Source organism: Hemicordylus capensis, chromosome 3 (genome assembly GCF_027244095.1).
Source record: "Hemicordylus capensis ecotype Gifberg chromosome 3, rHemCap1.1.pri, whole genome shotgun sequence".
Lineage (NCBI taxonomy): Eukaryota > Metazoa > Chordata > Lepidosauria > Squamata > Cordylidae > Hemicordylus > Hemicordylus capensis.
In genome coordinates, this window is record NC_069659.1 from 84,033,016 (window position 1) to 84,048,101 (window position 15,086).

At 44.5% G+C, this 15,086-nt stretch overlaps 1 protein-coding gene across 4 annotated transcripts in view; it reads right to left on the reverse strand.

Annotated features, from left to right (window-relative positions):
- Positions 1 to 3,948: 3,948 nt before the first annotated feature.
- Positions 3,949 to 15,086, reverse strand: part of APP (amyloid beta precursor protein) — a 286,207-nt gene continuing 275,069 nt past the window's right edge. For all 4 annotated transcript variants that reach the window (XM_053307486.1, XM_053307485.1, XM_053307488.1 and 1 more), the window contains 2 exons: positions 14,924 to 15,070; positions 3,949 to 5,178 (listed from right to left, as the gene is read on the reverse strand). In XM_053307486.1, coding sequence (XP_053163461.1) covers positions 5,077 to 5,178; positions 14,924 to 15,070 — 249 coding nt within the window. In that variant the 3' untranslated portion in view covers positions 3,949 to 5,076. The remainder of the gene's footprint in view (positions 5,179 to 14,923; positions 15,071 to 15,086) is intronic.

Consider the following 15,086-nt stretch of genomic DNA (forward strand, 5'->3'; position numbering starts at 1 on the left):
GCTTGCTTGACATTACCTGTTAGCCATACTGGCATCCTTCTGGACTTAGTGTTACCTTTCCTCCTTTTGGGTACACATTCTAACTGGGCTTCTAGTATTGTGGCTTTGAGTAAACTCCATGCATTCTGGAGCAAAGTGACTCTCCTGATTTTCCCTTTCAGCTTTCTTTTTCACCATACACATTTTGGAGAAGTTTCCTCTTCTGTTATTCAAAGTGTCTGTGTTAGACTTCCTTGGTGATTCTCTCTCTGCATAATATATGCTGAATTTGATCGCACTATGGTCACTGTTCCCTAAAGGGTTGATGACACTGACATCACACACCAGACCCTGGGTGCTATTCAGGATTAAGTCCAAGGTCACCTTCTCTCTGGTTGGTTCCAAGACCAGCTGTTCTAGGGCACAGTCATTCAGCATATTTAGAAATGTGACCTCTTTGTCATTACCTGTGAATTTACCCAGTCTATGTGTGGGTAATTGAAGTCACCCATTATTACTGCCCTGTGTCTCCTTGAAGCCTCCCCGATTTCTCCCTGCAACTCCCAGTCACTGTCAGCATTTTGATCCAGAGGGTGATAGCACGTCCCCAGTAGCACATTTCCTTTCAGGCCTTGTATTGTCACCCACAGGGTTTCTGTGGAGGACTCTGGTCCTTCTAGATTTTCTAGCTTGTTAGATTCTATCTCTTCTTTAACATACAGTGCTACTCCACCTCCAAGCCACCCCTCCCTGTCCTCCTATAGAGTTTATATTCAGGGATAACAGTGTCCCACTGGTTCTTACTGTTCCACCGTGTTTCTTTTAAGCTTTCTACTAGCTTACCTTATGTAGGAACATGGTACATTCACCTCTTCTCAAAATATTACCTTGCTCTGTTTCTGACATCTTGGATTATGTTCCTCTGTTGACTGCTAGTTTGTGAAGTATTTGAGGCATAATAGAAAGTAATAGTGGCACAAGAAAAATTGAGGGGGGGCATATAAGGGGCAAAATGCATTTATGGAGCAAGCTGTGTCCCAATATTAGATTTCTGAAGCAGAAATGGAGGAGGGAGATGGGAGACAAACTACTTGTTGGGGGGGGTGCTTCTCCCTCCGCCCGCAGAACTGCCCTTGATCAGAAGCAGGGGAAGCACATGGGAATTGCATTTAATATCTCAGCAGAATCTTTTGTACTTGGCGTTGAAAAGCAAAGCCTATCCAGGACACCCACCATGTTCAGAATAAAGTGCAAACCTGCCAATAGGACAGATTTATTTTGTGAGCAACTTACTGGGTTCAGCTCAAGGCATCCTCCATCCTTTTACATCTGCAAATGAAAGCTACTGGGGAAATGATTGACCAACCAGCATTCCCCAAAATTTCTGCTATACATGCACAGGTTCTGGAAGCCAGTGTGGTGCAGTGGTTAGAGTGCTGGACTAGGACCGGGGAGACCCGAGTTCAAATCCCCATTCAGCCATGATGCTAGCTGGGTGATTCTGGGCCAGTCACTTCTCTCTCAGCCTAACCTATTTCACAGGGTTGTTGTGAAAGAGAAACTTAAGTATGTAGTGCACCGCTCTGAGCTCCTTGGAGGAAGAGCGGGATATAAATGTAAAATAATAATTATAATAATAAATACTCATTACTTGTTCACAGAGAGCTTACAGAGATGCTAAATGTTATTTCCTGAATAGTCCTGGCTTTCAGAAGAGAGAATTCCTGGGAACAGGTATGTGCTCCCACTTCTTGAGCAGTCCATCCAGCATGGACTATATAGGCTTCAGGAATACATCAGTTGTGACATGAACACTGGGAACTTGAAACCTTAAGTGTACTCCATAAATTAGGCTGGGCGGGCAGTCTACTATTGCAGCAAAATGAAGATTTCTGAAAGAACATCTAGCTGTTTGGAGTTTAGTCCCAATGCAGTCAGAACTGAAAAAGAGAATCTTCGCTATCTGCTCGAGATAGGCACTTTACCGCAAAGATGGTAAAAGCCAGGAATCTAAGGAAGCATTGGATCAAAGAATCCTTATGTTAGAGCTATGACTGTAGATTATTGGTTTTGAGGGAGAAAAACATAGTGATGGAAAGAGCCAAAAGTGGACCAAATAAAATGAATGTGTTGTATTAGTTTCAAATGGTTTGTCCACACTGATGTTCAGAGTGGTCAGAAGGGAGAGGGTGAAATACTTTTTTGTACAATGCGTTATGAACCCTTCTATAAAAGTAGCCAATAGTCAATGTATGACAGATAAATATTATACATATTTATATAACACTTTCAATAGGCCTCTCTGATGGGAAAATGCAACTACAATTGATCAAAACTTTGTGAAAACTCTTGGTGCTATGGAGTGTTTGAACAGCAAGACCAATAGCACTGGTAGTACTGGTCTTAGAGATGTGAAGGCTCAGGAAAAACCCAGAAACATTAGGAAAAGAAGTTTTTCTCTACTTTTCCCCAAAGGACTTTTTTTGTGCCCCCCCCCCTTTAAAAAATATTTTATTTTTAAATTATGAATACAATATTTATGAAAAGATGTTCAAATATATTCAAATAAGGAAAGGTGTTCTGGCATTTACTCTCCCAAGCTTCTTGCTTTCTTTCTCCAGATTCCTCCATGTTCTACAGCATGTGAAACTGGTCTACGTTTGGAAATATACCAGATCAAGAAATAAGGGAACATGTGAAAAGGTAGAGAGGATTGTCTCAATATAGGCAATTCAGTTTTCATAAGTCATTAAGATGATAAAAATGAAGGATCAGAAGAAGCAGAAACTTCAGATGGTGAAAAAGTACTTCTTAATGTAATATACCAAACATGATCCATGTTATGCGCAAAACAAGTTATACATAATAAATGCTCCTAAAGAAACAATGTGATTTTAGACCTGTAAAAGGTGCTAGGAATTTTTTTTGCATATTTTTCAGTTTTCCCCAAAATTTCCAGGGGTGGGAATGGGAAAAAATGTTTTTTCCCCATGACTTCATTATCTGACACTAGAAATGTAAAATTTTGAGACATTTTGAAGTGAAAGGACTGATTAGGTCATCATTCAATAGCTATGTGGAAATAAGTATCCTTAAGATATATGGAGAAGAACAATATGGAGTTGAATATGACACTTCATCTGCTAGATAGATGAATCTAGAAGAGAACCCACATCTTAAGCCCATTTCAAAGTAGAAGGGGATACTCAGGTAAGACAGAAACCTTAGGAACATGTTAAATTGGATGGTATATCCTAATCCAACATAAGAAAATTCCCAAGTGCCTGTAGTGATGGGGACTTGGGTCCTATACATTCAGTAATCACTGTCCAGGCATTTTCAACCCCCACCTCCACCCCCCTTTTAAAGAATAAAAATGGATTTTCAGAAGTCCAGGTTCTGTACCAATTCCATATTTAGCTAAGGATGGGGGTGGGGATAGAGAATGTATATGACAGTGTGAGACTGGCAACAGCAAGAGTATTGTTTCTTGGCATGCCTATCAGGATAAGCTTCAAGTGGCTATGTAGACTGCATATCCCAAAAGCAGATAGCTGGATTGGCCCAGTGGAAGACTTTGGAGTTGAGCACTTGGGAGGGGAGCTTCTGGAGATCTCACTGCAAGTTCTTTATCCCCCACCAGTACTGCACATGCTGCTACAGTCCCTTTCCCAATAATCAGTGTTTGGAAGCTGGAGAGCTTGTTGATCAACTGCCTTGTTCCTCAAATGCCCTTTAGGATGGCATGCAATACATGTTGAGGTGAAAAGCAAAGCAGACAACTACTTTTCCAATTTCAGTAAGAAAACTGCTAAACTAGTGCTAGTAGAAGAGCATTATTTGGTGAACAGCGTTTCACTTTTTAAGCTTAGTGGAGAGACCTGAGTTTTACTTTTGCAGCAACATATACAATTGATCAAGCAGGCATCTCAGGGTAGCAGTTACAGAATCACAGCACTACAATAGAACTCCTCCAGGAATGTATTTATTTACATTAAAACACTATTATACAAACTGAAAAAAGAGAGAGACATTTTAGAGGGAAGGCATGCCCAAGCAAACACCCCTCTCACCCACTGTCATTTTGTTCCACTATATTCAAAGTGGGAATTCTATTCTCTAAGGGGAAAAAAAAAACACCCCTACCCAACCCCAACTGTGAACATTTGATGGTGACTATTAAAGTCACCTCCAAAATACTTAATTCTCCAAATAAAACTCTTGCCCAATGGTTTTATTTGTAATTTATTTATGTAACACAGTGTAGAAAGCTATCAATTCATAAGCAATGATTCTGTACAATCATCCTGCAGAAACGTTTGTAGGATCCCCGTTAAGTTTTCAACCAGCAGGCACTTTCCCCCTCCCCCCCTATAAAAGTGCTCACAATTAACAGGGATTCTTTTTTTTAAAAGATGAAAAGATACATGGAAAAAAGGTTTATCCCCTTAATGTCTAAGGTGTGCACATAAAACAGGCACAACAAAACAAACGTGTATTCCCATGATTTCTACATCACTAGTACAGCAGAAGCAACAATCTGTACAATAAAATGCAACTGCAGAGGAAAATAATCTCAACTCATCTGGAATACTTTTCTAAAAAAAAGTCATCTTGACCGAAAAAATGCATAGTGATCAGAAAAAGGAAAACTCAGCAAAGAGAAGCAGCTCAATCCCACATACACAGAAAGCATCCCTCATCAATTCTTAAAGCATATTTCAATTAGGACTTTTTTTTTTCATCACAAATCACAAGAATAATATACAACTGGCTAAAGGAGCTATATGATAAATAATTGGGAAATAATCTATTCATGCACTAGTTAAGTACAGCTAAACTTTACAGTACACAAAAAACATTCATTAATAATGTAGTGTAAAGACTGAAATGTAAAGAGAGAATACATTACTGATTTTATAATTCAAGTTCAGGCATCTACTTGTGTTACAGCACAGCTGTCAAAAGGCGATAATGAGTAAATAATAAAACAAAGTGTTTTGTTTTTGTTCTGTTTTCCCACATCTCTTAATGGAACACCAATGGGCAGTGAAGCAATCATTTTGCTGTCCAACTCTATGAGGCTGCTCTGGTGTTCTAGTTCTGCATCTGTTCAAAGAATTTGTAGGTTGGATTTTCATAGCCATTTTGTTGCATCTTGGAAAGGTGGCGCTCCTCTGGTGTCACTGCAGCATCCACCTAATGGGGACAAAAGACAGACCATGATCAGATTCCTATATGGGCAACTCACAATGTCCCATTTACTTTGCTCATCCCCTCAGAAATGGAACAAACTTTAATCCAGAAGATATACATCAGTCAAAAGACACAGAACTCCTGAACTACAGGTTACTCACCTGTAACTTTGGTTCTTCTAGTGGTTAGCTGTACTTCGACACAAATGGACTATGCGCCTGCGAAGAGACCTCGTTGGAATCTAACAAGCTTGATTCTCGTTTTGGGTGGGAACCCTGCCCCCAGCTGCTATATCCAAGAAAGCCAGCGTGGTGTAGTGGTTAGAGTGCTGGACTAGGACCGGGGAGACCGAGTTCAAATCCCCATTCAGCCTTGATACTTGCTGGGTGACTCTGGGCCAGTCACCTAAGTATGTAGTACACCACTCTGGGCTCCTTGGAGGAGAAGGAAGAGCAGGATATAATGAAATAAATAAACAAACAAATTATATGTGGCTATGCCACTCATCCCCTCAGTCACAAAGTCCAGCTTCAGTGAACCCTGCAGGGAGGACGGGACGGCATGTAGAAGTACAGAAGACCACTAGAAGAACCAAAGTGACCGATGAGTAACCTGTAGTTCTTTAACGTGGTCTCTATCTTCTGCACAAATGGGCGCATAACAAGCTAGCACCCAAGGAGAAGGGAAGAACAGAAGCAAATATAATCCGCCAGAACTTTTTATTTCAGAAACAAGTACATCAACTGAAAATGGATTGCAGGACACTCCTGCCAAATACAGCATCATTCCGTGCCCTGGTATCAATTGCATAATGACAAATAAAGGAATGGGGCGAAACCCAAGTAGCTTCCTGACATATAGCATCCAATGGGACTGCACGATCAAAGGTCACAGAGGCCACCACGGACCTAACAGAGTGCGCCTTAACTGTTGCAGGCAACTGTTTATGAGCCAACTGATAACAAAGCTCAATTGTGGAAAAAATCCACCTAGACATGGACTGGGCCGATACCTGTAGGCCTTTATAAGGCCCATCATAGAGAACAAAGGAGATTTCCTACACTCAGCAGACTTCTGAACATATAAAGACAATGCCCTTTGAACATCTAAACAGTGCAACCTCCTTTTCGCATCTGATGAAGGATTTGGAAAAAAAGAGAGCAGGAGATGAACGTGAAGTGAGCGGGGACGAACGGTGAAACATGGACACCACTTTGGGCAGGAACTTGACATCTGTCCTGAGCACTACCTGTCCTTATGAAACTGAAGGTACGGCTGGTCAGCCCTTAGGGCCCATAACTCACTCACCCGCCTGGCCGAAGTAATGGCCACCAAAAAGGCGACCTTCAAGGTCAGAAGGCAGGGATCAATTTAAGCCAATGGTTCAAAAGGCGGCCGTAGTAGACCAGCCAAGACTACTGACAGGTCCCAAGCCAGTGACATAACCGGATCGTCTGGGAACATGTGCGTTAAACCCTTTAGGCAACTCTTTACTACTGGGTCTTTAAACCTGGAGGCCTGGTCAGAGGGGGAACATGCCACAATAGCAGCCAAATACACCTTAAGGAATCTGGTTTGAAGATTCCGTCCCTTAAGGGCAATAGATAGTTACATACATCTTCTACAGATGGATTAAATGCATCAAACCCATGTTGGGCAGTGAAAGAAGTGAAACAAGTCAACTTGTGATCATATTACTTCCATGTGGACTGCTTTCTAGCAGCCACCAACACTTCCTTAAGTCTCAACGGGAAGTTGGCAGGACCAGTCATGTAGTCAGATGAAGGGACTGAATGTCTGGGTGTAGCACCCGTCCCTGTTCCTGAGACAACAGGTCTGGCAGGGCAGGCAGGCATCTCCAGTCCACCACCAAGCGCAGCAGGGTTGGTAACCAAGCGCTCCCGGGCCACCACGGGGCTATTAGGATTGCCCTGGCCCGATCCACCCTCAGTTTGCACAGGACCCTCGGAATGAGAGGAAATGGAGGGAACAAATACAGGAGAGGGCCTGTCCAGGACATGACCAAGGCATCGCCCAGAGGACCCTCGCCTTGCCCAACCCTGGAATAGTAGAAGGCACACTGCACATTGTCCTGAGAAGCAAACAGGTTCAGACCCCCCATGTCACACAAACATCCCTTAGAACACCCTGATGCAGTGCCCACTCGTGTGAGACCACTGTCATCCTGCTCAGAGTGTCCGCCTGGACATTCAACACACCCTGGATGTGAACTGCCTGGGGTGACACTGCATGTGCCATGCACCAATGCCATAGATCCAAGGTCAGAAACAGCAGGCTCCTTGAGGACATGCTGCCTTGTCGACTGACGCAGAGTTTTGCCGTCGTGTTGTCAGTTTGTATCAACATCGAATGACCCCCAATCAAGGGCAGAAAGTGTTTGAGAATGTTGAAAATGGCCAACAGCTCCAGATAACTGATGTGCTTGGTTTTTTCCTCAGAAGACCAATGCCGGCTCAGGCGAAGCCCATACAGGTGCGCTCCCCATCCGAGCTCTGACGTGTCCGTCATGACCCCCCCAGCTGGTTTGAGGGACTTGGAAAGGAGTACCGACACCCAAGTGCCTCAACTCCATCCACCACTCAGCCACTGCCTACACCCAAGGAGGGAGTGTGAGCTCAAGACGGCCCAGATCCCGAAGGGGATTGAACGCATCCAGAAACCACCTCTGAATGATGCGCATGCGCAGACATGCTTGAGGCAGAATGTATGTACTGGATGCCATATGTCCCAACAGGCACTGTACAGAGTGCAAGGTTTGTGGGCCACCGGCTAGGAAGGCAGTTGCCAACTTCTGGAAAGCGATTATACGGCCCATAGGAAGGAGGACCTTCTCCAAGGTCTTGTCGAATATCAGCCCAATGAACTGAATTCGACGGGAGGGTTCCAACTGGAAACCTAGCTTCTGCAGAGTGTCCACTACGATCTTGAGGGCTTCCAGAACAGCATGGTGCAGGTTATGATCAGCCAATCGTCCAGGTACGACAGTACCTGCATGCCTTGCTCCTGCAGGAACACCACCACCGGGGCCAAACATTTCATAAAGACCCTCAGTGAGGTTGTGAGGCCAAACGGCAGGTCCTTGAATTGATAGGGGATCCCCCTGATCTGAAAACGCAGGAAACGTCAATGCTGCAGCCGGATTGACACATGGTAGTACACATCTTTGAAGTCCAGCGATACCATCCATATGCCTTTGTACAGGATGGACATAATGGTTGGTACCGACAACATCCAGAACCTTTTGTACATCAAATGTCTGTTCAGAGCCCTGAGGTCTAGTATAGGGCGCTGGCCACCATCTGGCTTTGGTACCAGAAAGTACCAGGAGTAGAATCTGGGGCTGTCTGGGTTGACGACTCGCTTGATCGCGTCCTTTTCCAGGAGGGCAGTCACCTCCTGCTCTAACTCTGGGATGCAGGGAGTCACCACAACCCCAGACACCGGCCGTGTCCCGCAAAACTCCAGGGCATAGCCCAGACGTATGATCGTGAGTACCCAATAGTCTGTAGTCACTTTGTCCCAGCTCGCCGAGAATAGAGCTAGGCGAGTCCTGTAGCTCTCCAAGTCATTGTTTCTTCTGGGGGATACTCGGGTGCTGTTTTTGGAAATCTGACTTACTGGGCTGGCCTCCTGACTTGTATCTTGGTTGGAACTTAGTGCCACGAAAGGACAATTCCGAAGGCGACTGCTGCTGGGAAGGAGCCTTTCGCAACCGGTAGGGGGACCACTTGGCTGTCCTCTGTGGTTTACTAGTAGGCGAAGTGTAAGACATGGAGTGTGCTGGGCTCATAATCTTTTGCACCTTTTGTAGCATATCAGAAAATAGGCTCAGAAAATAGGCTAGAGCCTTCGAAGGGCAGGTCCTCAATCCTAGATCGTGCCTCATTGTGTAGACCCAATGACCGCAACCATGCGTGACTTCTGAGTACCACTGACGTGGCCATCACCTTAGCCACACATTCCACCGAATGGCAGGCAGTTCTTGTTTGGCCACTTGAATGGCCTCTCTGGCAAATGACTTGGCCGGATCGATCTTATCTTGTGGGAGGAGGTCCAGAAATTGGCTTACTTTCTTCTATTAAAAAATATTATATCGGGCATTATAAGCTTGGTAATTTGCCACCCTTAGATGTAGTGCTGAGACAGAGTATAGTCACCTCCCAAAAGAGTTCAACTTTCTGCCCTCTTTATAACTTGGCACCGACTGGCCATGGCCTCTGGTTCTTTGCAGGGATGCCTCTACGACAACTGAATTTGGGGTGGGGTGATTTTTCAAAAAGGACATATCCTCACCCAATTGCACCTGATAGAAACTTTCCAGACGTCTGTTGGGCTGGGAGAGCATTGTCGGTTTCTTCCAATGACCTTTTATGACTTTCAGCAATGCTGAATTTAGGGGCAGAGCAGCTGGTACCTTGGCCTTGGTATTGATGAGGCTGAAGAGCGGGTCTAGCTCTCCTTTCTATTGATTACCCAGGTTCACGCCCAGGGTGGAAGCCATTCACATCACATACACCGTATTATACAGTTTAAGGTTTTCTGACGGGGATATTGGTTTTGAGTCCGACTGGACATCGAGTGGAGACAATCCCAGAGAAACCGCCTCCGAAGCCTGTGAGCTATCATCGCTCACATAATCAGGCTCTAGAGGATCCAAAGAGTCTTGTGATATGGGTGTCGATCCCGAGGGGGAGCCCGGGTTGTCATCTTGAGTGTTTGGCATCGAAGCGGTTTGGAGTATCACTGGCGCAAAAGGGGGAGGTTCGCGACACTCAATACGGTCTCAGGGAGCGTTGAGGTGACCGGGAATGTGGCCTCCCTTCCAAATGCAAGGGGAGTTCTCGCCAACCCTTCATCGTCAAGGACTTCTCATATGTGGGAACCTCTGAATAACGGGACCCATATCACAGATGAGCATAGTCAAAGTACTCAGATTGGTAGCCCCCTTGGTACTGAATGCTCGACTCAGAGTCACGGCGCCATGTGCCCTATGAAGGGTCAACTGCGCTCAAGTGGGAGTGATACTCTGATGTTAGATATTGATCTTGGTAAGTTTGATCACGGCAATCCCAGGACCGTTCCTGTCTGTACGGTGAGGAATGCTCCTCCGATCCCCAATGGGTAATTCTGTCTCTAAGTGGAACAAGCTCCTGTAACCCCCGATGGGGCGACCATCGCATAGGCATCCAAGGGGCATCCGCTGCAGCCCTGGTCAGGGACTACGCCTCTTCCAAAGAAGGATATCCCGGTTCCTCCATTGCCACTGAAGGCTCTCTACTGGACCTATTACAATTGCTGGTGATGTCGAGGGCTTCCATCGTCACTTGTGAGCTAGGGCGCTTTGATGACTTATGCTCCATACAATCCGACACCACCTTAGCCTTCTTGGAAACAGGTGCCTCAGCTGCTGGAACCTGTTCCGCCTTCTTCTTTTTAGGTATTGGAGGGAGATGACAACTCACCAACAAGTCTCGATGTAGCTTCAGCTTCTTCTTTTCCAACTTTGGTACTGATCCAGACAGATCTGTAGAGGACCTAGGTACTGTGGATGCTGAGGATCCTCTTCCAAGCGTGCGGGCTCACTCGAAGCTGTTGATGGTATAGTGGCCAAGGACGTCGATACCAGTACCGAGGCCGGGACTTCAGATTCTGTAGGAGCAGACACCACACACTCCAATTGTCCTGATGAGGCCATCTTTGCCAACTGCTTCAGGGACAAGGCTTCCGATGATTGGAGAGCCAGATCTCACAGGCTGAGTACAGGTGAGAAGCCCTATTTTTGCGAGCCTGCTTCGTGAACTTCTGGCAATGAAGACAGGTTTTGATAACGTGGGATTCCCCCAGGCACAACAGACACTCGGTATGAGTATCAGGGGAAGGGATCTTAGATTCACAGTGAATGCATTTTTTAAAGTTCATCGTGCCCGGCATGTAGACTGAAGGCCGGCCGGCCACCATGCTCCGTCCCGGCTGGGATTGGAGCTCCAAAGTAGCGAAAAAACCTGCAAAACGAAATTGTAATGAACTAAAAACGCTGCCACGCGAAGAAATTAGAAAAACAATAAGAAAAAACAAAATAAGAAGGAAGAAAAACAACAAGGGAATATCTTGATTCTACTCATTGATGAGCTGCAAACTCCACGATCTTCACTGAAGCACGGATGAAAAAGACTAAGGGAATGAGGAGTGGTACAGCTTCATATAGTGGCTGGGGGCAGGGTTCCTGCCCAAAGCAGGAGAATCAAGCTTCTTAGATTCCGACGAGGTCTCTGTGCAGGCGCATAGCCCATTTGTGTAGAAGACAGAGAACATGTCGAAGAAGCAAGTTAACATGGTCAAAAGCAGACTGAAATGTAAGACCAAGACTAGAAGCAAACATTAGCTGAACACATTGCCAGCAGAACAATAATGTTTTAGTCTGCTCAACCAAATAATAGGTAGACATGAATGATAGGTGTACATTGGCCCACTACATGTTTTACTGTGCTGTGTCTGAAAATGAATCGGTTTCTTTTCAAGCTACCCAAAGACGGTAAATACTGGTCAATCCAAGAGAAACAAGGTATCTGACTGCGTGTAAGAGCATACAGTTTGTATTTGTATAAGTCTTTTCACAAGTTATATTGAACACATGGAGGAAAAAGAATGGAGCCAGTAGGTGTGATCCTGCTCCCCCCATCTGCTGGTGACCGCCCATACAAATCATGTTATGAACCGTTCTAGGGGCCACTAGCAAAATCTGCATCAATTTCCAGTGGAGTACATGAAGGACTAAATAATTTAATGGTTAAATATTTATGTTTGGAATATGCTACTCAATTAGTTCAATTACATTATTGAGTAATGTCTAGTTATATCCTCTGTAAAAAGTCTTGATTTTAGATAAAACACCTCTGCTATGCGGAAATAAGGTCTCAGCAGTGCCTTTTCATTTTAGTTTTTTAAAATCCATATTAGCTACATGAAAAAGCATTAAGAGAAAAGTGGAGGACACCACCCTGAAATAACAGCTGTGCAAATAAGAATGCAAATTACTTTAAGTAATAATTTAGGATGCACAGAAGATATATTTTTATCTCATTACCTCTTATGTAACTGAATTTATATTCTTCCAGGAATATTCTTCCCTTCCTCCACTGTTCCCTCTAAGGTGTGTGGTTGTGCAGGCGCTCATACTCTCCAAGCCCTCCACAGAGCGATCTTTCAGAGCTGCTCACTTGCCCTGGCCTTCCCAGAAAGTGCCACTTCCTCTGCGGCTGCTGCTCTCCCCGCTCCGCCTTTCCCCCATCGCCTCAGACTCTGGCGTCCGGTCCTTGCCTGGCTCCAGTTGCTTCTCCCACTCACCCCCCTCCTCCGTCTCTGTCTTTCCCACCCACCATAGTACTTGGCATTCTGTCTTCCTCGTAGAAACATAAAAAGTCTAGAGTCAAATTATCTTCAGGCATTAATAACACCTCCTGGGTGTTATTAATGCCTGCAGTTAATTTGACTCTAGACTTTTGCCTGGTTTAGGTTCTGCATCTGAGACATTTCTTGTGCACGTGCATTGGGGCTAGTGAGCAGTTTTGCAGAGCTGCGGGGGGTGGGGAGGGCTATGGGGGTGGTGCATGCTCGGGTAAGGACTCTGCCCTTGGCTTGGCTGGTCTGAGGCGTGGGGAGATCGGAAGTGGCTGCTGTGACCTTGGGTGTTAGGGGAAGGAGCAAGGCTCAAAAGAGCTTCTCCTCTGAATTTTCCCCTGTCACTGTCAGAGTTTCTCCCACAGGAAATACAGAGTACAGACTCTGTTCCCTCTTCCTGTGTTTTGAGTCTTTCGCCTTAAAAATAACCTTGAGTGGAGAGTGCTTTTGAGCATGTGCAGAGCTACTCCTAGCCGGAGAAAGCCTTTTAAGAAAATGATGTAAGAATAGTGGCCTTGAGTATATGCAAGCAGTCCGTTTTAAACAAAATGATTAATTTCCCAGCCATTTGTAACATCACAGTACATTGTAAATAAAGAAGCATACTGAAAAAACCTAGCGCTATCTACGCAGATGGGCTTATACCACCATATATGTGTTCCTTCTCTCCCTCTCCTTTCCCCATTTCCCTTTTGCCTCCTATGCTCTCAACAGCCTCTTCCCTTCCCTTCCAATTGTGTGTTCCTCCTCTCTCTCTCCCCTTTCCCCAATTCCCTTTTGCCTCCCTCTTCCTTCATATATTGTGTGACAGCCATTAATTCCTCAGCCCATCTGATATAGTTTCATATTTTTGGTGCTGCAAAGGCTGCCAAATACTATTGTTCACACTGTGCTTCTGCTAGGAAAGAGTTAGGCAATGTCCATTGCTCTGTTGCTGGCTCAAAAGATCTTCTGTGAACGGCTAGAGAGGAACCTCGCACATACCTCCTGCAGTCTCACTTTTGCTAGGCACATGTTCAACGTGCCATGGCAGCCCCCTCCCCCTGGTAGCCCCCGACCACCAAATTGCATAAATTATTTTCATGTGTGTGAGAGAGTTATGTATGCACACTGCCTTTATACTGCCACCCAGAACAAAACTCTTTTCCGCTCACTGATAATAATAATTAGAGGGAATACTGCCTTCCTCTCTCAAACAATTAAACAAACATTTTATGACCAAACTATTCTTTATGTTCTCAAAACAGAAAATTTGGACACATTTTACATTATCTCCATTAGATGTAATATCTCCATTGGAGTCGAGAGGACAAGGTAGATTAATCACTATTGACTGGAGTCACTTTTTTAAAGGTTTAATCAAGAGATGTGTTTGTAGTTTCTTTTTGAGTGTTAAAATAGCAGGAACTTTATCATGATGAAGAAAGTACCTGAAATGCTTCTGTTGTAAACCAATGAAGCAAGGCTCAATGTGACCACTCCCCTCCCCCAGCTGGGAAGATAAGAAATTTTTTATTTTAAAAGAGCACTGCCAAGTACAAATAAACTTCTTGTCATCGTGACATTATTTCTTTCAGCTGTTTCAAGCCTAGCTGCAACAGTCATTTCAATTCATCAAGCCCATAACGGCCTTGGGGAACTTTTAAGCTTCCACCCTCTATACTCAAATCCCCACAGACAACAGTTATAAAGATGCGCTCAGCAGCTACTTCTACAACTCTATATTGACAATCTTCTGTTCTCTTTCTAGTCTGCCTCTCCTAATGTTTCCCATAATGAGAAAATCTATAGCACCTTGTAGCCTTGGTATGGATCAGTCAAAATTTTCTGATTCTGCTTACAACAGGTTAACTTCTTGAATTGTGCATATTTAAAACCCAGCAAATTCAATGACTTGGCAAAACAAGGTGGTTTTTACCACCTTCCTGAAGGTGTAGAGAGACTACTTCAAGCATGGCTCCCAGGGAAGCAAGTTCCATAACCCAGGTGCAACTACTGAGAGGTCCCCTGCCCTGGGCTCATCCAGTCTGAACTCTGAAGGTGAGGGGACCCAAAGTAGGGCCTCCCCCAATAAGGTAGGCAGACTCATAGGGTTCTCCTATATCCTGGGGCCCAAAGCATTTCAGGTTCTAAAGATCAGACAAAGTCATATTCCATCAACATTTGTTTTTTAAAAAATGGCATTTTAATTGGCAAACCGGATTTTCACTGAATATAAAGAAAGTATGCTAACTGACTGAAATGACTAAAAAGCCATAAAGACTGACAGAAAACTGTACCAAGGAGAGCTATCGCCTCCATTCATGAAACAGCATTTCTCTTTACTTACCTCCACTACCCCATGATGGATAGATGTATATTGTTTCTTTTTTAGCATCACCAAAGTAATGACAATCACTGTTGCGATCACAACACCTCCCACCATTAGTCCAATGATGGCACCCTTGTTCGAACCTACATCTTCAGCAAAGAATACCTATTAATTAAAAAAT